Source organism: Lontra canadensis, unplaced genomic scaffold (assembly GCF_010015895.1).
Source record: "Lontra canadensis isolate GAN:19392208 unplaced genomic scaffold, GSC_riverotter_1.0 scaffold9, whole genome shotgun sequence".
In the NCBI taxonomy this organism is placed as follows: domain Eukaryota; kingdom Metazoa; phylum Chordata; class Mammalia; order Carnivora; family Mustelidae; genus Lontra; species Lontra canadensis.
Genome location: NW_022631003.1, coordinates 21,331,047 through 21,355,608, shown reverse-complemented (window position 1 = coordinate 21,355,608; position 24,562 = coordinate 21,331,047). Strand labels below are relative to the sequence as shown.

The window sequence follows — 24,562 nt, the reverse complement described above, 5'->3', positions numbered from 1 at the left end:
GCCATTTTGATTATTCATTTGAGCTGCATTCACATTAAGAGAAGTATAGTAGTTATAACAGTTAATATTCATCTAATGCTTACCAAGTATTAGATGCTATTATAAGCACTCCATCTGTCTGAGCTCGTTTCATGCTCATCATCATCCTTGTAAGGTAGGTATTTTCATTGTTCACATTTTATAGCTGAAGAAACTGAAGCGCAGAGAAGTCGAATAATTTGTCTAAGGTCACAAACCTAATGAAGGCAGAACCAGGCTTCAGATCCAGGCAGTCTAACCCCTAAGTCTATATATAACCTAGATATACTATAGTAATGAACATGATTTTAGCCTGTCAGTTCAATATTGTCTTTAATCTCAGTTCCTCCTGATCCTGGCCTGTGTCTTGTCATTTTTTAAAATCTCTGTAACCTCACCCCTGAGTAGGGGATCCTATAAAACAGAAAAAGGGAGAAAGGCAGACAAAGGCCAAGACAATATGGGGGATGGGAAATGAATCCTGAATGGTGGAGGAGTCCCACCTGTGTTGACTAACTAATCTGTAGACAATAGCCCAGGCCCCCGGAATCTGGGCTGTTCCTGAAATATTGATTGTACTAGAGCTGTGTCACATGTCTGATGCTTAGTGACGAATGTGCTCTATGGCCTTGGCACACCGTGAAGCTTGGGATGAAGCTAAGCCTTAAAAAATGCTTACGAAGAAGTTAAAGCCTGCTGGAACCTTAAAGATTATCTCCAATCTCTTCAAATTTTGGATTTTTCCTTTCCCGCTCCATTAAAAAGAGCAAATAAAGTGAAGTTAACGGACTGAGACCTTGTGATTCAGCCCCGAGCCTAGAATTCAGGTTTTCTTAACTTTAGGTACTGTGTTCTTCCACTGTCCCATGATTAGCACCTGGCCTGCTCCCTGTTAGGGCCACACTGTGAAACTATCTTTTGGCATTTCAGGAACCAGGTTCACTTACACCAGCTCCCCAGACAGCTCCATGTTTTGCTTCATTTTATTAATCAGATTATAAATTATTTTTCTGGTTAATAGATTGCTTTAAGAATTTTGGGTGAAAACCAAAGAATTCTGATCCTCTTCTTTCCCTAATGGAACCATCTAGAGGTATATTGATTCTGTAAATTTAAAAGGATCAGTTTGAAGGCCAGTGTTCACATTCAGAGCTTTATTTTCGTTGTAATGTCATTTTATAATCACACATCTGTGCTAATTTTCAAAAGAAACTATCATTAATGACATCTCTTTTGTTCCATCTCTCTTTTCTGTCTCCCTGTCAATCTCACCCTTCCTTCCTTTCCATCTGGAACCAGGATATTGGCCCTCCTACAACATTCCTTTCCATGAAAAAATCTACACCTGGAGTGGCTATCCAATGCTAGTTCAGAAGCTGGGTTTGGAGTTCTCCTATGACATGGCTTCACGAGCCAAAATCTTCCGGCGTGACCAAGGGGACGTGACGGATATGGCATCCATGAAATATATCATGCGATACAATAGTACGTAGCACATTTCTCAAGAATCATTCCTCAAAACTCCTTTTCTTCTGCATGGATAAAGAATCCATGTAAGTTTTCCCACGTAAAGAATCAATCTTTGTACTAGAAGGAATTAAAAGAAGTTATTTGGTATTCAATCAATACTATACATATTTTATACTCAACAGATAGGATTTTGTCCTCTTTTATAAAATGACAGGGAAGAACATTCTATAGATTTTTTTCACTGAAAAAAATAGCATGTGAAACACAGATAAAATAACCCATACAGAGTACTTTCTTTTTACCACTCCCCCTCAACCCTAACACAGGTTTTCTTCCAAGGACAGAAGCAGCTAATAAAACAAAAATTATTGATAACCACTTTATTTTTGATGAATAGTATCAAATTTGTATCTATTTTGTTGAAGAATAGTGATGTACATTTAGCCTTTATTCTCTCTCTTCCATCCACTCTTCACTGTTCAAGGTTCTTGAGAGCGGCTGGGCCAATGAGGCCACTGGGGTAGATTCTGATTATCTAGACTTGCAGAGACTCAGAAAGCTTCCTCTGGGCAGGTGTATCTCCAAACAGCCAGTGCTCACCCTCTTCCCTGTCACTCTTTCCTCCTAGATTATAAGGAAGATCCTTACAGTAAGGGCGATCCCTGCAATACAATCTGTTGCCGTGAAGACCTGAACTCACTTAACCCAAGTCCTGGAGGTTGCTATGACACGAAGGTAACATGTGAACCGGCTTTTGAATTTAATTTTTACTTGCACCTAGGTCTGTCCAAAGGCAAAGCTGCAGAGATTTCTGTGGCCTAAAGCACAATATTGTCTCTGACCCTAAGTTCAATTCAGAAATCAGCTTTTGCAGATTCTGGTGGTAGGTCTCATTGCCTAACTTTCATGCCTTGCCCTGCCACTTAATAGAAAATTCCATAATCTTGGCATATTTGTTTCCTTACTGTAAGATGGACATAACAGTATTTTCCTTATGGGATTATTGTGAAGAATAAATATTAAATGTCAATGTTGCATTATTTGTAAGTGTACACCATCATGAGGATGGTGATGACATTGATGTCTTAAGTTTTACCAGACTAGCCCAAAGTCCAAAGAACCTATTATTGGGAGCAGTGTGATTTCACATTAAACAGGAACTGAATTTAGCTGGAGGAACAAGTTTACTGGACAAGCACTAAAGGGTTTTCGCCATGTTAGAATTATTAAGTGCTGTAATGCATCACCTAATATAGATAATAAATAGGTATTACTTATTTGCAGTGGTGGGCTGAAGCCAGCTCATAAGGGCTGTAAGAACCAGTTGTTAAAATCAGATGTGGACAGCTTGAAATCAACCATGGAGGAGTATTTACACTATGCAAATCAGCAAACACTACAAATCAGGGTCTTTTTTTCCTCTCAGAGAGCTGGTCATTAAGAATTTTCCTGCAGACTACCAGATCTAGGGTGTCCGAGGGTATGAGTTAGCCATGTGGTTGGTGGAAAAGAATCATTCTGACACGTCCTTTTGCATTTCTGGTTTGGGCATGTCTCTTTGTTTGCACTTTCAGTCCTAAATTCTGGAAAAAATCAGTTAGAAGTGGAGTTAACTGTTAAGAATGCTGATCCCCCTACACATAATTTTTTCTATCAGCCTAATGCGTAAGAATAAGATGCTTCAGAATAGTCTAGTTCCTACTCAAGCTACTTTTTATTCATATGATACCAGAGCTCTAGCTTTAATGACCCCAAATATGTTGTGTAAAGTAAAATTCAGTGGATATAGAGAGCCTGACACACACGAAACCCTAATGAATATTTATTTCTTATTAATGGTGTTTGCAAACATTCGGTAAAGTGTGTAAGAAGTGTTCTAGCCATTCCCGAATACACAGAGAATTACCTCTGCTGCCTTGCCTGAGAGAACCTAAGCCAACCTTCCGTCTGCCAAACTTTACTTTCTTCTGGAGAGAGGAATCTGCCAATTTTTCATCAAAAGAGTTTGTTTAAGGATATCCTTAGCATTTCCCCTGAGTCATTTGGGATATACGGAAAATCAGAAGTTATGAGGTATCTTTTTCTTTTTCCTCTAAGGTTGAGATCTGCTGCTATCCAGTGTTTAGGTGCTTTTGAGAACCACGGACCTTGTTTTTTTGATATTGAGTTTCTTCTACTTTAAAACTCTTGTTATGGGGTGCCTGGGTGGCTCAGTCAGTTAAGTGTCTGCCTTCTGTCTAGGTTATAATCCCAGGAGTCCCGCATCGGGCTCCGTGCTCAGTGGAGAGCCTGCTTCTCCCCCTCCCTCTGCCTGCTGCTCTGCCTGCTTGTGCACTCGCTTGCTCTCTCTCTCTCCCTCTTGTCATATAAATAAATAAATAAAACTTAATTTCCTAAAAATAAATAAAACTCATTACTGCCCTGATTAATAACAACTTTTGTTGAAGAAGGTATCTAGTCACTACTCCAAGCATTTTCTCTCATTAATCCTTGTAACAACTCTTCTATGAAGTATGCTTATCAAAATCCTTTCACAAATGAGAAAATGGAATCCCATAGGGTTCTTTTTAACAAGTTTTGGAGCTAAAATTCTGAACATGAGCCTTCTGACTCCCGATCTCACACTTTTGGCTACGTTAATGCACTTCTACTGAATTCACATCTGAATACCAAATGGTTATGGAAGAGCATGTTGTGGAAGCTTGCAAGATTTTATTTTAAAAGGGGGCTAATACTGTGACTTTGGAAAAAGAGCAGGAACAAAACAAACAAAACAAAAAACAAAGAACAAAACCCCACAAGGAAAAACAGGAATCTAGTTTTTTCCAAATGGTTTTCTAAGATGTCCCTCTCCTCTCTCTTTCCAGGTGGCAGATATCTACCTTGCATCAGAGTACACAGCCTATGCCATTAGTGGTCCCACAGTACAAGGTGGCCTCCCTGTTTTTCATTGGAACCGTTTCAACAAAACTCTCCACAAGGGCATGCCAGAGACCTATGACTTTGATTTTATTACCATGAAACCGATTTTGAAACGTGACATAAAATGAAGGAGGGAGTTGAGGGAATAGAAGGGAATAGAAGGTTGCAAATAAGATTCCAAAGGCACTATTTTAGCTATGTTTTTCCATTCAGAATTAGTCTTAATAAAATATGTTAAATTCAGCCTGCTGCTTTCATTTTCTGTTGATTTTGCAGGTTTTTGTTTGTTTGTTTACAACAAACATTCATTACAAGGTGACACACTGTAGAAGAAATACTCTGGAAAATAAATAATACCTGGCTTTAGCATACAAGTTTATATATATACACAAGATGGTACAGCCGAAACTGCTCACCCAGATCCATATTCTCCTTTCATGCCTGGCCACAGGGACTACATCTCCCAGGTTCCCCTAGACAGCTGTGCCATGTGATAGGGTTCTTGCCCAAGGAACCTGATACTAGTGTCACTTCCAGCCTGGCTCCTAAAAACCTGTCCTCTTCTATGCTTTTTATCCTTCCCTGGGCTGGATATACTTAATGACAAAGCCCTAGGGGATGGTGGAGCTTCAAAGGAACCTCTAATAGAAATGCAGTTAGTGGTTCTTCTGGTCATTAACAAGCACCGGCTGAGTCTTTCTGTGGTACAGACTAGGCACATAATATTACCTTAATGTGGTCTTCCATCAGTTAAAAACAGCACATCTAATCTGGGAGCAACTCTACGTAACAACTTCTCCTTCAAAGCTAGAGAACTTTATGTGGTTTGAGTGCTGTGGTATTGCCAAAATGGGTTAAATAAACCATATTATACAGTATAATGGGTGATTCTTAACGAGGTGAGAAACATCCATAAGCAACACAAGGGCTGAGAATAATTAGAATGAATCAGAATACTCAGAATGTTAAAAACCCAGTAGTTTATTTCAAAGTATAAATTTCAGGCTTGCTGGACAAAATCCCACTACAGTTAACACTTATACAGACACCACTCTACTGTACATTTAGAAAAGGAAAAAAAAAAAACCCACAAAACCTTCAAAACCTAATAAAAATAGGGCAACTCACTATAGCCCAGTTTATATTAGACATTAGGAAGGTCTTACATTGTCTTATTATTTACACTTTCAACTGCAATAAAGAAAAATCAGGATGCAAGTTTCCTACAAAGGATTTATTTTTGTATTTAATTTTGAAATGGCTGAGAAAATAATGAAGCCAGGATCCCAAAAAGGTGTTTGATTGCCCAGTTACCTTATTTACAAACAAAACAAAAACAACCCCCCCCCAGCATTTAAGTATGAATGATGGTACTTAGCTGACTCTACAAATAAAAAAACAAAAACAAGAACAAAAACCTTATGTAGCATGATAAAACTATTTGAAGAAGACAACACGTGTCTTATCATTCCTCCCCATTGGCTGGCTCTAGGGGAATGCACTTTAGGAATTAGATCTAAGTCTGCAACACTAATGAAAACACTTCATGAGGTTGTTCTTTTTGTCCAAAAATTTTAAAAAGTGGGAGAGGGGCATCACTCAGTAAACAGTAAGGGAAGGCAGAATCCTGCATTGATTTTAGATAGAATTATTTCCAACAATCCAATATTGGGGCATGGTTTTTCTGGAAATTAGAATAAAGCAAGTCAATGACTGGCCAACAAAGAAATTAAAATAATGAATAAATCATATGATTCTGAAATAGCCCAAGAAGGAAAGTTGGGGAGAACACTTGGAAGGTCTCTGCAGTACTCTAATGTGTTAAAATCACAGTGTATCAAAGTAAGAGAAGAGGATACCACAGGCATTGTTTTGTTAATCTTGTACAGTACTGGAAAATTTGTGGAACAAGATAAATGCATATCATGCAATATTAACATTCACCTTGCTGCATAAATAATTTGGAAAATGTAAGCAAAAGAGCAAATGACAAAAACTAAGTTAACACTTACTCAATACAGTAAGAGAACTGTATAGTGCAGCCTGCCTGCCTAAGGAATTTTGCAGACATTTGTACCAAAAATTCGAAATTCCTTGCTTTCGGTCACATTTCCCAATTAAATCTTTCATTTATGATCCAGCAATGGGGGTGGGGCGAGTGGGAAACACTCTCTGTGAGGCAAATGGCATCCCGATAAAATGTACTTTTCAAGGAAGAAAGCTGTACTCTTCACTTCTCTCATGAACATCTACTGTGTAGTACAGTAGTAAATAGTACACAATATTCTGCATATTTTAAAGAGAGTTCAGGGAAACAGGGATATAGTTACCTCAGAAAGTTAACAGTTAACAACAGATGTTGTCTTTGTATTTTATAAATTTACTGGCAAGAACATAACTTTAAAAAGAGGCTTACTCACACTTAAAACAGGGTGAAAATTACTCTGATAAAGTGCAAAACAGAGAGTAACAAACATCACCATTATCTTCAAATGCCATTATGAACATCCTATACTTTAGGTGGAAATATCAGAAGCTTTCAGGATTTCCAATAAGGCAATACTTACACAGGTAATGTCAGGCTTAAACTGTAGCAAACTTGCATTCCCAAAATGGGATAATCAAACTTATCTGTAATACTTTGTGAAAAGGTACCATGGAGTGTGAACTGCTACAATATAGTCTTGCAATCTCTCTCCCAAAGGAAATAAACCAGAAGTCCGAGCTCATCAACAAAACCTGTCCAAAATAAATGCCTATAGTTCTAGCCTAGCACTTTTCAGTAAATTCAGTATAGCTGTTGCCTATAAATCCCATGGCATGCTAATTTGAGGAGAGCATCTCATAATACATACTTTCCTCAAATAATTACACTCTCTCTTTGTACCTTCCTTCCACCATCTGGAATAAAAAGTTTTATTTTGGTGTAGTAAATGTATTTTTAGGGTTACTATTTGAGAACTTATTTTTGTTTGACAGAAGACACAGTATAGGCTAAAATGTATTTTCATTCTACTGGGCTTTCTTCACCTGATTATATAATGCTATGAAAGCTTTAAAAAAAAAAAAAGATTAGTGAATATAAACAAAAACATTCACCAAGGGAAGTTTTTCTAGGCTAGATAAGCAAATTGTCATCACATGACCATAAAACCAGCCAATAAAGAACACTTTTAATTGAAAACGGGCTTTCCATTCTGTAGACAGGAATGATCTTGAACACATGATCAGCAACGCAACCATTGTAAATAAAAACATATACACATGCAGATATAGAGAGGTGTTCATACACATCTAGAAGATTATCAATTTCTCCCTTTTCAAATTTTCATTGGCATGACACTGACAACTTCTTTTACCATCATTGTTAGTCCTAGAATGAGTAACATCTACGTTAGTTGGTTGGCAAATTGGATTCATGAAAACTTCAATTCTCATTGTGGTATCATTTTCTGAAAGTGAAAGGAAGGTTCTGGAGCACTTACATTTTGGCAATTTGTAGGCTTTCTTCAGCATCAATCAAACTTTACACCTAATGTGACAATATACTGACCAGTGAAGTCTCTAATGAGAGTTTCTTTACAGCATTACTGTAATGCTTCCCATTACAAGCTACCGAAGTTGCAAACAAAGCAGCATTAATAAAAGGTATAGCTCCCTCCTATAATCCCAAGAAAAATTTAAAAATGAATTTATTCTCAGACTTGAAAAGCTATTTCACAAACTCCATGAATTTCTTTCAAACTATTCCCAACCATACTCTCATCCCCAAACTTATCCCATCTCTTCTGCCCTAAACTACCCACACCTGAACGCCTACCTGATACCAGTAAAGCTGGCACTCATACTGAAAATCCATGATCTAAACGGAAGTTGATTAACTCTGAACAGGAACAGAGATGCACAGAAAGGATTACCTAATTGCTACATAAAATAACCCCAAAGGATATACTTGAAATTCTGTCCAAAGTTGACAGAGGGTAAATCAGACAAAACTTGGCACTATCAAAACAAAGTTAAAAGGTTAAAACAAACAAAAAAATGATATGAGAATAATAAGGAAATAAAACTTTCCCTTTGATATTGTAGCTCACTGTATTTTGTGAATTTTACTACCTATGAAAGAATACTATACTTTGGGTGATAAAGTGAACTAGCACTGTTTCCCTAATCTTTAACACAGTATGGAACATAAATTCTACAATATGTTTGAAGGACAATTTTCTTATACAATATGGTCTTTTCTTCTCTTAGTCCATTTTATACAGTTAATTTAAATAGTGACCAAACATAAAAGCACTCATGTTCTTAGAAGAAAAGAGTGAGTCCAATTTTTAGAGTTAAATTTAGTGATCCCACTGGTAAGAATATCCCTAAAGCCTTGGTTTAAAATTGACTTGAAGGGAACGTGCTATATTTAGTAGACATGAAGGAGAAATGAAGGGCAAAAGGCTGAATGAGAAGATCAACAATGGACAAATGGTCATGTTTATTTTTGTAGTTAATCTTTAAGGCACAAAATAAACGTAAGAGCCAGATTAGGAAACAAGGGCCAATGCAGATCTTTTTCACCTAATTAACAACCAAGAAAAGAAAAAAGATGAACAGATCCTTTCCTGTGTTCAAATTAACCTATTTTAAACTATTTAAGCATTTTGCTTTTTTTCTTTCTTTGGGTTTTGTTCAGATTCAGTTTAAGTCATTTAGCTATGAACCTACAGATCCCTCAGAAGCAAATCATGCCATATACCATACCTCGGATCCCTTGATCTACTTACTTTATACTTGAAGAGAGGTAAATGTGAGAATGGAAATGGGAGATTCCACTGCAGTAAACATATAAATAGGGAAAAACACACATAAACACCCACACACATTCCCCAGCCTTAAAACTAAAGCAAGGTGCACATTTACATTTCAAAACCTTGAAGCTTCAATTGTCCAGGAAAAGATTCTTGCTTTATGGGCTATTTATTTTACTTCTGATTATAAACAATGTAGTGTATATACACGTCTGTCCAAGAAATCTTGCACAATGTGGATTTTACAATGGATATCATGCACAAGATTAAAACAAGACCAAAAAGTGGAACTCAGAAAGAAGAAGCGATAAAGGCTCCAAGTTTTAACTGCTCTGGGAAGAAGAGATCACATCTGTTGACTGAGGATCACAGAAAGGTCCAAAACGTCCATAAATATCCTTGGCTCGTACTGCAAAGTAGTATTTGCTGCCAGATACAAACTGGGTGAGAGTGCATGCCATGGGCAAGGGAAGTGCCTTTACTTCGCCAATCTTTTTCCACTGTGAGGGCACAGTGGCACTGGGTTCCTCATGGTAAGCGTAGAGATGGTAGCTGTCAACAGTGGCACAGCTTCGATCTACCTCCAGGACACTCCAGGACAGTACAATGCCATTTTGACTCTGAACTCGTGCTAACTTCAAGTGTGGCTTCTGAGGCAGAGATGTGCTGGCAGCTTCTGGGGGCAGACGCTGTGGCTGTGGGGCTTCTGGTAAGGGTGCTGGGTGTACAGGGCGTGGGGGCTCCTAACAAAAGAAGAGTCCTATTGATTTAATAATGATCACAGAAAGGTCTATTTCTGAAGGCTAGAACTAAAACATCCTGGACATCACTATTTCTGAAGGCTAGAACTAAAACATCCTGGACATCATTCAGAGAGTTACCCTTTTACATCAAGAATACTAAGAAATACCAAATACTATACCACATTTGGCTAGCTCCATTTGATTTGTGACCAATCATGCTATAAACAATGGTGCTGAGGTGACTCCATACTTTCTACATTTAAAATACTAAAGCTTGGGGCACCTGGGTGGCTCAGTGGGTTAAAGCCTCTGCCTTCAGCTCAGCTCATGATCCCAGTGTCCTGGGATCGAGCCCAGTGTAGGGCTCCCTGCTCGGCGGGGAGCCTGCTTCCCCCTCTCTCTCTGCCTGCCTCTCTGCCTACGTGTGATCTCTCTCTCTCTCTCAAATAAATTAACAACAAACAAACAAACAAACAAAAAACCTAAAGCTTTCCATGGCAAAGAAAAGCCTCTGCTGATAGAAAATCATTTTGACAGAAACTAAAATCATCATCTATCTCTAACAAAATAATTTATGTTTAATTATCTATGCTATAGAGTCTCATTTTAGAATAACGTAACATTTTAAAATATCATTTGTGGCAATCTACTATATGTATGCAATTTGTGTATTTAATTCTACTTTCATTTTTAAGCCATTTTTTCACCCAAGGACAGTAGCATATCATAAATAAGCACATTTAATCCTGAATGTATATTATGTTCTTGGATCAGTCTGCACAAAAAGGTGACATTTAAGATGAACTATGAAAGGTAAGATTTAGAAATGGAGAAACAATGTGTACCCTTTTCTGCCAATAGGTAAAGCATGAGTAAAGGCATGGGGCTATAGGAAAGTAAGGGGATTTATGGGCAAAAACAAGTACTAACTTTTACTTAGACATAGGGCATATGAATCAGAAAAGAAATTTGGAGAAAAAAAAAAAGAAAAGAAATTTGGAAAGGTAGGTTAAAGCCATATGATGAAAAAGCATGAATATTAAGTTGTGAATTCAAACTGACTTGTTTCTAACATTGGACATTATTATTATCATTGTATCTAGGTTTGTTTTTTTTTTTTTTAAGATTTTATTTATTTATTTGAGAGAGAGAGATAGAGTACAAGTGGTGGGGAGGGGTGCAGAGGGAGAGGGCTCCATCCCATGACTCCGGGATCATGACCTGAACCAAAGACAGACGCTTAGCCAACTGAGCCACCTAGGCACCCTATATCTAGGGTTTTTTGTTTTTTTTTTTTTTTTAAGATTTTATTTAGGCAGAGAGGCAGGCAGAGAGAGAGGGGGAAGCAGGCTCCCTGAGTAGGGAGCCTGATGTGGGGCTCGATACCAGGACCCTGAGATCATGACCTGAGATGAAAGCAGAGGCTTAACCCACTGAGCCACCCAGATGCCCCTATATCTAGGTTTTAATAAAGATTACAGTGATGGTAATTTTTTTTCTAAAAAGATTCAAGTGTGAGTCAGGAAAAAGGGATATGGAATGATCTTTTTTTTTTCCAAGTGAAATGTATCGTTTGCTCACTGACTTTAGACTGAAAAGTTATGAAACAATTAAGATTTCCTTAACTAAATTCATTTAACAAGAACTATGTTTTAATATGCACTTCATAAAATGGGTAATTTATATATACTAAACCGTGAATTCTGTGAAGGTCTGACGCCATCTTTTTAATCTCCATTCCCTGTCAAAGCTTAGTAACAGTAACATCCACATAGGACAAACTCAACAAGGGTATGCTGGGTAACTTCAAGGAATGCAAATGTGCTTGAATTCATATGCCTACTGGAAAACACATTCATATACATATCTGGAAAAAGGTAGAATCCACAGTTAAAAAGCTAAAATGAATATAAAATTAGAAAAAAAAATTTACATTTAAATAAAATACTGAAAGCTGAAGAAATAGAAGTGATTTGAATGCTGGTCATTTTACTGTATTTACTCTCTCAACTTATCTTTTTCTTCTTTAAGTGATTTAGTTAGCTAAATAAATAACATTAAATAAACATGTAGCTAGCAAGATCCAAGAGAAGATGGCTGAAGCCATGAATCCAACTGGAGGGAGCACAGAAATTTAAGGAGTTTGACTACAGCTTTAACGGCTATCATATCCCCTCTAATTCTTAAAATTCTAGGATTCTGAATCTGTTCATATCCTGAAACTTAATATTAAGTGAACTGAGTTTTGTTTTTCTCATTTTTGCCATTGCAATGGAGGTTTTTCTTCAGGTTTTACAAATAAGACAATAGGGATCTGCTTCAAAATAACCCAGTGTCTACATGGGCTATTAGAGTAAGTGGGTGGCATTATATATGAAAAAGATTAGCCATATGCTGATAAGTGATGAGTGATGGGTAAGTAGGAATCATCATAGTATACTCTCTATTTATGTACTTGAAAATTCTCATTTAAAAGCAATTTTTATATTAAAATTTTTTAAAAAGTTCCTCCTGTAAGATACACAGTTTATTATAAGACAATACACATGAGCTCTTGGTTGTTTTTTTTTTTTTTTAAAGCTCTTGATAGGTCATCAAGTCTGCAAAAACTATCATATTAGAGATTTTTACTCTATATTTTTTGAAGGAATATGGAATGAAAGAAATTATTTGTAGCTGTAAACAATAGTAATGGTATATCCACTATATTGGTATTTTTTGGTTGTTGTTTTAATATAGTTTTTAAAGATTTTATCTATGTATTTGTCAAAGAGAGAGAGCACAAGCAGAGGAAGTGACAGGCAGAGGGAGAAGGAAAAGCAGGCTCCCTGCTGAGCAGAGAGCCCGATGTGGGGCTTGATCCCAGGACCCTGCGATCATGACCTGAGCTGAAGGAAAATGCTTAACAAACTGAGCTGCCCAGGCACCCCAGGGCTAGGTTTGAAACACTGAAAACACTGCGGGTGCTGGGATCAGACAGCCTGCATTAAAATGGCTCTGACAGTAGGTTGGGTAATGACACTGAGTAACCTGAGTAACCACTTAACATCTTTGTGACATAGTATCTTCTTCTATCAAAAGGAGAATAATAATCCTCATAGGGTTGTGAGAATTAAGTAAAATAATACCTGTACTTAGTAGAGTGCCTGTTAGTGTTCCATTAACATATATTTAGTATATGTTATACTATATGGACTATACTAGTCCATACAGTTAGTGCTCCATTAACATTAATTTTTTCACTATAGTGGGATAAGAAAAATAGCTGCTAAGAGGATAGATTAGAAAGCTGAAATGTGTTTATAAAAAATAAAATTATAAAAAAAAATATAAAAAAAAAAAAGAAAGCTGAAATGCATGAGTTTTTATGAGGTAAGACCTTGGGCTGGTTATTTTCTGTGTGTTAGCTGCCATATTTATAATAAAAAATAAAAAAGGAGAACAAGAATCCTAAAGGATTCCTGAGTGAGGACCAAGTATATTAACAGTGACTGGCACACAGCAAGTGCTCAAGAAATGCTAGCAATTTTATTAGGCATACTTAAAAAGGGACACTTTGCTTGGTGGAAAGTGGTATGAAATCTTGGTTTCCTTCCTTCTCATAAAGCCAACATTTCCATATACATGGTATACTATACCAAATACTATTAAAATCATGTCACAGAATAATATGACATTGTTTTGGAGCCTAAATCTAAGGAAAAATCTTTGATCTTCTCTGTCGTCTCTTAACAAATGAATTCCCAATACCACTGGAGTATTAAAAATAATAAAGTGATGGCAATGTACCAATTAGAACTGCTATAAGGTTTTGAGAAAAAGAATAAAGCTAGAACATGAAAAAAAATACTTTTTAATACTCAAAAATACTCTTTTTAATGTAATCATGAGTTAAAAATGGTCTATTTTCACTCCACATGCCCTAGCTGTGGACTCTTCTAAACTCTGTACACCACCACAAGCAACCTCAGTGATCCCTGAGGACTACCATCCCTAAGAACATGTGTTCATAATGGTAAGATCTATTTTCTTACATAACTTTCTGTTGGAAAAACAGAAGACCTGTCTTTCCTCTTGATACAACTAGGCTGAAGGATAAGCTAACTCTAATAATATTTGACAGCTCTACAGTTGAAAAGTTTGAAAATCCAAACATCAACACTTACAGTATGCACTTGTGGTGGTCGGTGATGCACTGTGAGCTGAGGTCCTGTTGATCCCAGGGTTAGTCCATTGTTTACAACATATGTAGTTGCTTGAGGCACGCGAACAGTGACACCTACAAAAGAAAATTAAGGCATAAAACTAGAATTCTAGGGACACCTGTGTGGCTCAGTCAGTTAAGCATTTGACTCTTGATTTTAGCTCAGGTCATGCTCTCAGGGTTGTGAGATCAAGCCCTGCATCGGGTTTTGCACTGAATATGGAGCGTGCTTAAGTTTCTCTCCCTCTGCCCCACCCCCTATCTCTCTCCCTCTCTAAAACAAACAAACAAACAAACAAACAAACCCTAAATTTCTATTCTAAATTTGGTAGAACACTGATTAAACACTTGAAGCCAGCAAAGTGATATTTTTAAAATTTGGAAGGAAAAACAAAAACACTCAACCAAATAATAAGCATGAGGAGAAAGAAATTTTCCTTTATATGAGCAACCAAAAAAAAAAAATGTATTTCCATAAACTCTTTCTCAAGAAGCCCTTGGAGGATGTGTGCCACCAACTATGAGAAAGAAAATCAAGAAAGAGAAAAATATGAGATCAAAGAAACAGTGGAGATCCAGCACAGGAGAGAAATAAATGGAATCTCTACCAAGAGGACTATACCAAAAACCCTAGAACAGTAGAACACAGTGGTTTATCACAGGTAGACATCAAACAGGCCAGAATGGAGCAATGTAACTAAACGTAGACAAACTGAAGCTATCCTCAAAAATTGCTCTGCTTGGGGCACCAGGTGGCTCAGCCAGTTAAGAGTCTGTTTTCAGCTCAGGTCATCTTCCAGGGTCCTGGGATAGAGCCCCACCTTGGGCTCCCTGCTCACTAAGGAGCCTCCTCCCTCTCCTCCCCACCTGTATGCCCTCTCTTGCTATCTGTGTCTCTCTCTCAAATTAAAAAAAAAAAAAAAAAAAAAAAAAAAATCTCTGCTGTCTCATCTTTTCAACTAGAACAAAAATCTCGACGATATGTTATCCTTGGTTTGTGTTAATGAGGTTTCTCACTTTTTCTCCATGCCGCATACAATAGCTGAGGATACTCATTTCACTTAACAAAAAACTATTTTGACATATGTTAGGGCAACAGAAACAGACAACTTAAAGTGCCTGGACCATATGAATGCCATATATTCAGTTCCTAGCCTATATGCTGACTACGGTAAGCCCAGTTACCCAGAACTCATTCATGACCCTACTGACTGATTTCCTAGAAAATGCTCTTCTAAACTTGAGAAAAACTGAGCCATATCGTGAACTAGAGCCTCTGCTTAGTTTATTTTCTCCTCGAAATCATCATCTAATAATCGCAGTTTCTTTAACCAGCTAGATTTGGCCGTGGTATTAAATTTTGCAAAACGAAGTGTTTTTGGTGATATTTGGTGGCAAAATCATACAGAAAAGCAGAAAGTGAAGACCATGGTTACCTCAGATGAAAAGGGAGAGGGATACAATGAAGGTATACAGTAGGCCTGTAGGATCAGGCCTATATCAGCTCTGCTGCTTAGACTGGTAGAGATTTCATAGGTGGTTCATTTTGTTAGTTTTCTTTAAACTTTACATATGTTTTTAATATAAACTTCTGTTTGATAGATTTTACTACTAAATATAATCTATATAATTATAAACATAACATATACATATAATTATATATATGTATGTATATACTTATATATATATGTATAATTATATTATATATATGTTAATTATATATTAACATGTTCCTGTCTTCTATTTCTCAGCCATCTTCCCCACCTTTAAGGCTCTCTCTCTCCTTGGAGGCTATCCTTAATCATTATTTCCATTATCTGGGCTATGGCACAATTAATCATTCCTACTTTAATTAGGCAAGTTATCTCTTAAGAGCATGTAGACCATTATCAAATACAGCATTGTGATAATACAGGCCATAAATAAAATTAAATTGAAGATGACACATGGAGCACAAATCATATAATACACATGTCCAATTTTTCTGGTTAACTCTCTCAGAGAAGAAGAAAAATTAATTAATCTATATTAATTATAAATAACATATATCATAATTATATTTATAACTAATATCATATAATTATATATCATATTATAAATAATTTATATATAATTATAAATGATTATATAATTACATAATTATTAAGAGTCATTTAAAAATGTATTATAATTATATATATATGTATATATATGTATATATATATATAAGCATTTAGCATTTTTTGCTAAATCCAATGTCAATATAAGCCCACTAAATGCTGAAGGACTACATGGAACGTGAGGCCATACACAAGAAGAAAAGTCTCTTACTATTTTGGGGATTGACCTGCCGAACAGCAGGAGCTTGCATAACAGTTCCTCGCAGGGGAGCCTGAGCTGGTGGTGCTGGGAGAGTTGTATAAACCACTTGGTGGTTTGCAGGAGCTCTCGGTACAGGGAGTCTTGTGGTCACCTGAGTTACTGGACGATGTGTTACATTCACGGTGGTGGGAGCTAATGAAAAGCAGAAAAACATTAAAATGCAGTTATGTTAACATATTAATGGTAATTAGTTTTGCATAAAATCTAACTATAATAAAGAGAGAAATACAACAGTCTCCTTTCGTAATCTTGAAGGAGATATAGCCAACCAAAATTAATATTAACTATTTTTACAATACAAACTTCAGAAGAAAAAAGCACCTCAACCATGTCTAGTCCCCTCCCTACTCTTTAGTTTGACTTGATGATAAACATGTGAAGATGAAGACTTCAGAGTATGACCTTAAGGGATTGACTTAAAAGAGCATATTTTTACTCCTTAATGTTTAATTATTCTTAGTAGAGTGGGATTTGGGGTCTTCCAGGTCTTCTACTGATGGCATAAATCCAGGAGTAACTGTATTCTCACAGTTTAAGACACTGGCTGGTTATTGTAATGGACATTTTCTTTAGGTGAACCAAACCATCTTTTAATTCAAAACAAAAAAATATCAATTAAACTATAGAATTCTTCCTTCTCTACTCCAGCATTCCTCCTAATTTATGTTTCAGAGAACATTCATGCCTTGAGTGATGTTAATATATATTTATCAAAAAAGTCCTAAAATGTTCACTGGCAGCATGGAACTACAATAATTATTTTAGAAGTTAACATTTTCTTGTTAGTAACTCTGAATTACCATCACATTTTACAAATAACCACATATTAACTATATAATAAATAATAATAATAAATCTACTTTCATATGGAAAACTGGGTTCCAAAATAAAACAAACCTGGAAATAAACATTGGGTATGACAAAGATAAAAAGGTTTCTTTACTAATGGCTTATTTAGTAACATCTTTACTTACTCTTTACATATCTAAACTTTGAATGTGAACATTTAGAAAGGGGTAGAATGTACAGAAGGAGGAATGCCTACCTCTTCATCTCTTTATTACCCCATTTTGTTATCAATCCTGCACATGGTCTGTATAATGATATTTCCTTCTAAATTATCTAAAGTGGTGACTTAAACTTTGATTTCACTACATACAATTCCAGGTGAACTCAATGTTTTCCTTAATGAGAAAAGTCCACACATAATTTCGAAGATAAATCTCTAAGGATGGGCTATTTTATTTAAAAAAAAAAAAAAAAGAAAAGACAGAGGCACCGTGGGTGGCTCAGTCAGTTAAGCAACTGCCTTCCGCTCAGGATCCTGGGATCGAGCCTACATCGGGCTCTCTGCTCAGCAGGGAGCCTGTTTCCCCCCTCTCCACCTGCATCTCTACCTACTTGTGATCTCTCTCTTTCAAATGAATAAATAAAACCTTTAAAAAAAAAAAAGACAAAAGGTCTTGATTGGCTTTCCAACAGAAGATCTAGGCTACATCTTGAAAATAAAGGAATTATAACTTCTTGAGAGGCAGTGTGTAAAATATTCGTATATATCTCCAAAGGTAGTGTCAGGACAGTTAAAACTAGTTCACATTAAGGATCATTTAAAATTTCTTTCTTCATCAGTCAACTATTACTTTGTGGTCATAATCAGAATGAACCATTACAGCCGCCCCCCTAAAGAGAGACTATATTCATTTCTGCTGCTTATAGTGGCAGATGACACATGTAATTTTTCTTCCTTATAACCACTCCGTATCAGTCAGTGCTGCTACTTAAGAAGGTCAGCAAATCTAAGTTACACTATGTTCCAGAAGATGCACTGTCCTCTAAAAAACAGAGAATTATCCTTAATTTTCTACCTAATCTTTCTACTTACTTCCATAGTCGTATTTCACCATGAGCAAACCTAAAGGCTTCAACTCAATGATCCAGCAAGTTTACCTGTGGGAAGTAAATGTATGGTTGTCTGAGATGGTCCACTTGTTGGCACCCCAGATGGCTGAAGAGGTGGTGCTGGCTGGATGGGTTGCAACGGTCGAGACACAGGCTGAGAAGAACCCATGGTTGACACAGGGGTATGGTTTAGCTTTTTAGGGTCTATTAATTAAAAGTGAGACATTGTGATTATTATTGATAGGCAAAAACTAGAAATACAGGTTTTGCTTTCATTTGCCAATTTTACATTTGCTTGCCACTGGGTCACATTTACCACTAAGTGAACAATTTATTTCTATTTACCACATTTACATGTTTACCACGTTAAAACCTTTACCACATTTAAAACATCACATCATGGCCTTAAATAATTCACCATTGATTCTATCACATATTCTAAGTCACATTTATAGAAATAGAGTTTTACATTGTTTTTCATGAGAGAATGCTATTACTGAACTCAATACAATATCATGTCAATCAGAATAATTTCATTTCCTATATTCACACGTATCTACGTATCCATTATCTAGAGCAAGGACATTCTCCTAAGCATATATATACTGATGAATTTTTTTTTATCAGTGATCTTTATCACTGTTTAGGTTCTTTTGTTAGATAATATAGAGTATTGCTTATTTACATTATCCAGTTATTAAAATAAGATACACAGAGTGTCTAATCTCAAAGAAGGTATAGGACAGCCTATGGAATAAATGCTTGGATCTCAGAAAAAGCCCTCAAAAATACGTAACCACTATATGGGATAATATAAAAAAAAAAACTTTTATTCTAAAATAGATACAAATACATCAAGCATAATGCTACAGAGATCTGTCTTCAATGGTTACTATACTGGATTAAAAGGAAAAAATGTTATCAAAACATTCCTTGGTACTGGTACAATTACGTATTAAATACCTTGTGAAGCTCCACTCTCCTCATCATCCATTGTGAGATCAATGACACCACCCGAATCACTGCCTGTGGCTTTTCCACTCTGAAAAACAAAACTTCTGCATTTTGCAAAGGAAACTCGGGCAGATGTAAGGGAAAAATGAAATAATACTAAGGGGCAACAAGGATAATGAGTAACCTAGTTCAATCTGGAACACTAAATGGCTTTCCTTGAAAAACAGAGTCTGTCAGACAAATGACCCCAAATACTCATGAGCTATACATCTGTCATACAGAAAAGAATTTTGAAAGATTTTCACAAGAAATTTTAGAAGTTTTTTTTTATTTGCTCATTGCATAGAGCTAAGTACTTTCACTGTTAAGTGATTAAACATAAACACCATTTTCCAGCATTTAAAATATGGATCAATGCTATACCAAATTATCAGTATTAATTCACCAAAGCACCAAAGGCAACTTCAAAGCTAGAATTGGGTTATATAAAATAATCTTCTCCCCTAACAAAAGGTATGCTATAATAAGATATGGTGTATGCTACACTATTAACTGACATCCAACCTAATCAACCCATTGTCCCAAATCATTAGAAATGTAATTTAAAATTCTACATAATAGCAACAAAAAAGGAAGTAGTACAATACAGACCTAAAAAGCCAGTATCTTTAAGTCAAAAAGACTGAGGGCATCTTTTAGTTCTAGCTCATATTAGCAATGTGAATTTATGTTAAAAGATAACATCCTCAATTTCCACACTCTGGATATGGGGTCTGTTATAAGGATGAATCCAAATATGCATACAAAGAGCTTAACACCAGGTATAACATATACTGTGTAATGTTAATTGTAATTACTTTATAACATATTATACTGAAATCAGCTCCAAATGATTAAGGTTTTCAACTACAAAATTCAAATTTTACGTAATTCAAGAAAATAATTCCTTGATATTAAAAAATTCAGGTCTAATCCAAAGATAATGATGTAATTCTAAATCTTACAATTATGAATGTTTCTATGATAATGACTTCATAGAAAATGATTTAACACACACAAAAACCTATAATCCAAAAATTAAAGTTCTTAACAAATTCTTTTTTTTTTTTAAAGATTTTATTTATTTATTTGACAGACAGAGATCACAAGTAGGCAGAGAGGCAGGCAGAGAGAGGGGAGAGGGGAAGCAAGCTCCCTGCTGAGCAGAGAGCCCGATGAGGGGCTCCATCCCAGGACCTGAGATCATGACCTGAGCCAAAGGCAGAGGCTTAACCCACTGAACCACCCAGGAGCCCTCTTAACAAATTCTTAAAGAATGTAAAAGAATCCACTTGCTGCAACGTATTTATAAGGTCCAATTTTCAAAATTTACTAAAATTTAAATTTATCAAAAATTATTAGACAAACATGCAAAGCTCAGTAAAGCAGAATCCAACTAATGACAAAAGACAGTCAAAAGAAAATGACTCCCAAGTGGAACCAGATGTTGAATTCAGCAAAGTCTTCAAAACAGCTTTTAAGAATACATTTAAAGAAATAAAGGAAAATATAATAATAACAAATGTATAAGAAATCTCAAAAGTAGAAACTGAAAAACAAAAATTGAAATTCTAGGTCTGAGAAGTATGATTGCTAAATTAGAATAATTTTCATTGTATTAAAGAATATTGATGGAAATCCATTATCCTGTGGACTGTAATTACAACTTTACTTTGAAATAGAAGGAAGAAATCTTACCTGTGATGTGCTATCAGCTGCTTTCTTATTAACAGAAGTATCTACTGTTTTGTTTGTCTGGTTTTCTGAGGAATCAAAAAAATAAAAGTCATTTTTAAAAGCACCTACACAAGGTGAAAGGTTTGGTTGTCTTATATACAACAATTAATGTAATTTTCTCCAATTATTTTTTTTCTGTTAACATGTCACATATGTAAATGAACTCTCTCACAGACCATTTCTACAGTAACTTTCAGAAGGACAAATTCACAATACAGAGAAAAAACTTCCATGTACCCATTGCCCAAAATATTTAACTCTATCTTAAGGAATATCTTCAAAGAAATAATTTAGGATGTGCATAACTTCAATGTCCCAACATATTTAAATGGCTAAAATGTAATTGCTCCATACCATATGCCTTTCGAGAAAAAGATGTAATGACATGGCAAAAATATAATAAAATCATCAACAAACTACAAAGAGATTCTGAGAAAATATATATGCATAATCTCAGTAGTTCAGATGATTTTAAAGGCATTTTTCAATTACTTTGCACTGAGTTTGTGATACATATGCATATACACACATGAAAGCTCCATCGAGAACGGCAAAGAAAATAAATCAAGTGTGTTTTTCTGCCTCAACTTCTAAAAAGAAGGTATTAAATTTTATCAAATGTGTTTAGCATCTACTGAGATGATTATATAACTTTTCCTCTTTGGTAATGTGGTGAATTTCCAATGCTGAAACATCCTATCCTTGTTTTCTGTAGATAATAGTGTTCTTGGTCAAAATATGGCATTTCTTTCATTCCAAATCTCCAGAACACATATAGAGTAAATCATTTAAAAAAAAAAAAAAAAAAAAGAGGCTTTAACCCATTGAGCCATCCAGGCGCCCCCTAACTCTACCTTTTATCTCCCCAAACCCTTTTCCTTGCTGTAGCCAGTGTTCATGGCTGTCACTCTCCCCTGCAAAAATGCTTTCATCCCACTGCCCACCATCTTTCCATTTATTATCACATACCTTTTCTAGATCTCCCACATCCTCTCACAGAAACCCTCATTATCTTAACATTAACCACATTTACAATTAATTACTTATTTAATGGCAAAGTCCCCTATTTGATTGCAAGCTTGGTGAGAATGTGGACTATATGTACATTTCTGTGTGTCTGCAAGATTTTAGACCAATTATGGGTATTTAATATTTCACGAATGAATGAAATTTCCCAAATTTTTATTTGAATTCTAGTTTGTTAACATACAGTGAAATACTGGTTTGAGGAACAAAATTTAGTGATTCATCACTTACAGGTAACACCCAGTTCTTATCCTAACAACTGACCTTCCCTAATACCCATCACCCATTTAATCCCTACCCACAACCGTCCATCAATCTTAGTTTTTTCTCTAAATTTAAGAGTCTCTTATGGTTTATTTCCCTTGCTCTTTTATTCCCCCTTTCCCATATATTCATCTGTTTCGTTTCCTAAATTCCACATGAGTGAAATCATATGGTATTTGTCTTTCTCTGTCTTGTTTCACTTAGCATAATACACTCTAGCACCCTTCACATCATTGCAAGTGGCAAGATTTCATCTTTTTGATGGGTGAGTAATATTCCATTGTGCGTGTGAGTCTGTGTGTGTGTGTGTGTGTGTACCACCTCTTCTTTATCCAATCATCACTTGGATATTTGGGCTTTTTCCATAATTTGGCTATTGCTGATAATGCTGCATAAACACTGGGGTGCATATACCCCTTTCAATCTGTTTTTGGTTTTTTGTTTGTTTTTTTAAATCATTTGGGTGAATATCTAGCAGTGCAACTGCTGGATTGCAGGGTGGTTCTATTTTTACCTTTTTGAGGAACCTCCATACTGTCTTCCAGAGTGGCTGCACTAGTTTGCATTCCCACCAACAGTACAAAAGAATTCCCCTTCTTCTGCATCTTCACCAGCATCTGTTTTTTCCTGAGTTGTTAATTTTAGCCATTCTGACTGGTATGAGGTGGTGTATCACTGTGGTTTTGATTTGTATCTCCCTGATGATGGATAATGCTAAGCACTTTTGCATATGCCTATTGACCATCTGCATATGTTTTTGAGGAAAATATCTATTCATGTCTTCTGCCCATTTCTTAATTGGATTATTTGGTTTTTGGGTATTGAGTTTGTAAGTTACTTATAGATTTTGGATAATAACACTTTATCAGATATGTCATGTGTCAATGTCATATGTCAGTATCTTCTCCCATTCCATAGGCTGCCTTTTAGTTTTGTTGATTGTTTCCTTTGCTGAGCAGAAGCTTTTCATCTTGATGAAATCCCAATAGTTCATTTCTGCTTGTTTCCTTCGCCACCAGCAACATGTCTAGTAAGAAGTTGCTGTGCCTGGTCTTTCTGGGTCTAAAACACAAAAAGATGGAAGACCATTCCATGCTCTTGGATCAGAAGAAGAAACATTGTTAAAATGTCTATACTGCCTAGAGCAATCTATACTTTTAATGCCATTCCAATCAAAATTCCACCGGTATTCTTCAAAGAGCTGGAGCAAATAATCCAAAAATTTGTATGGAACCAGAAGAGACCCCGAATCGCTAAGGAAATGTTGAAAAACAAAAATAAAACTGGGGGCATCACGTTACCTGATTTCAAGCTTTACTACAAAGCTGTGATCACCAAGACAGCATGGTACTGGCATAAAAACAGACACATAGACCAGTGGAACAGAGTAGAGAGCCCAGATATGGACCCTTAACTCTATGGTCAGTTAATCTTCGACAAAACAGGAAAAAATATACAGTGGAAAAAAGACAGTCTCTTCAATAAATGGTGCTGGGAAAACTGGGTAGCTATATGTAGAAGAATGAAACTCGACCATTCTCTTACACCGTACACAAAGATAAACTCAAAATGGATAAAAGACCTCAACATGAGACAGGAATCCATCAGAATCCTAGAGAACATCGGCAGTAATCTCTTCGATATCAGCCACAGCAACTTCTTTCAAGATGTCTCCAAAGGCAAAGGAAACAAAAGCCAAAATAAACTTTTGGGACTTCATCAAAATCAAAAGCTTCTGCACAGCAAAGGAAAGAGTCAAGAAAACAAAGAGGCAACCCACGGAATGGGAGAAGATATTTGCAAATGACAGTACAGACAAAAGATTGATATCCAGGATCTATAAAGAACTCCTCAAACTCAACACACACAAAACAGACAATCATATCAAAAAATGGGCAGAAGATATGAACAGACACTTCTCCAATGAAGACATACAAATGGCTATCAGACACATGAAAAAATGTTCATCATCACTAGCCATCAGGGAGATTCAAATTAAAACCACATTGAGCTATCACCTTACACCAGTTAGAATGGCCAAAATTAGCAAGACAGGAAACAACATGTGTTGGAGGGGATGTGGAGAAAGGGGAACCCTCTTACACTGTTGGTGGGAATGCAAG

General features: G+C 36.1%; 2 protein-coding genes across 4 annotated transcripts in view; one reads left to right on the top strand and one right to left on the bottom strand.

The window, feature by feature from the left end:
- PLBD1 (phospholipase B domain containing 1) overlaps nucleotides 1-4,653 on the top strand; it is a 51,674-nt gene extending 47,021 nt beyond the window's left edge. Inside the window, exons 9-11 of the mRNA XM_032855048.1 lie at nucleotides 1,318-1,503; nucleotides 2,117-2,223; nucleotides 4,356-4,653. Of these exons, the coding sequence (XP_032710939.1) occupies nucleotides 1,318-1,503; nucleotides 2,117-2,223; nucleotides 4,356-4,538 (476 nt within the window). The 3' untranslated portion in view covers nucleotides 4,539-4,653. The remainder of the gene's footprint in view (nucleotides 1-1,317; nucleotides 1,504-2,116; nucleotides 2,224-4,355) is intronic.
- Nucleotides 4,654-5,373: 720 nt separating this feature from the next.
- Nucleotides 5,374-24,562, bottom strand: part of ATF7IP (activating transcription factor 7 interacting protein) — a 121,782-nt gene continuing 102,593 nt past the window's right edge. For 2 of the 3 annotated variants that reach the window (XM_032855046.1, XM_032855045.1), the window contains 6 exons: nucleotides 21,111-21,175; nucleotides 19,383-19,461; nucleotides 18,468-18,623; nucleotides 16,470-16,652; nucleotides 14,122-14,234; nucleotides 5,374-9,955 (listed from right to left, as the gene is read on the bottom strand). In XM_032855046.1, the coding sequence (XP_032710937.1) occupies nucleotides 9,536-9,955; nucleotides 14,122-14,234; nucleotides 16,470-16,652; nucleotides 18,468-18,623; nucleotides 19,383-19,461; nucleotides 21,111-21,175 (1,016 nt within the window). In that variant the 3' untranslated portion in view covers nucleotides 5,374-9,535. Of the gene's footprint in view, nucleotides 9,973-14,121; nucleotides 14,235-16,469; nucleotides 16,653-18,467; nucleotides 18,624-19,382; nucleotides 19,462-21,110; nucleotides 21,176-24,562 lie in introns of all 3 variants that reach the window. The other variant, XM_032855047.1, reaches the window with a different exon arrangement.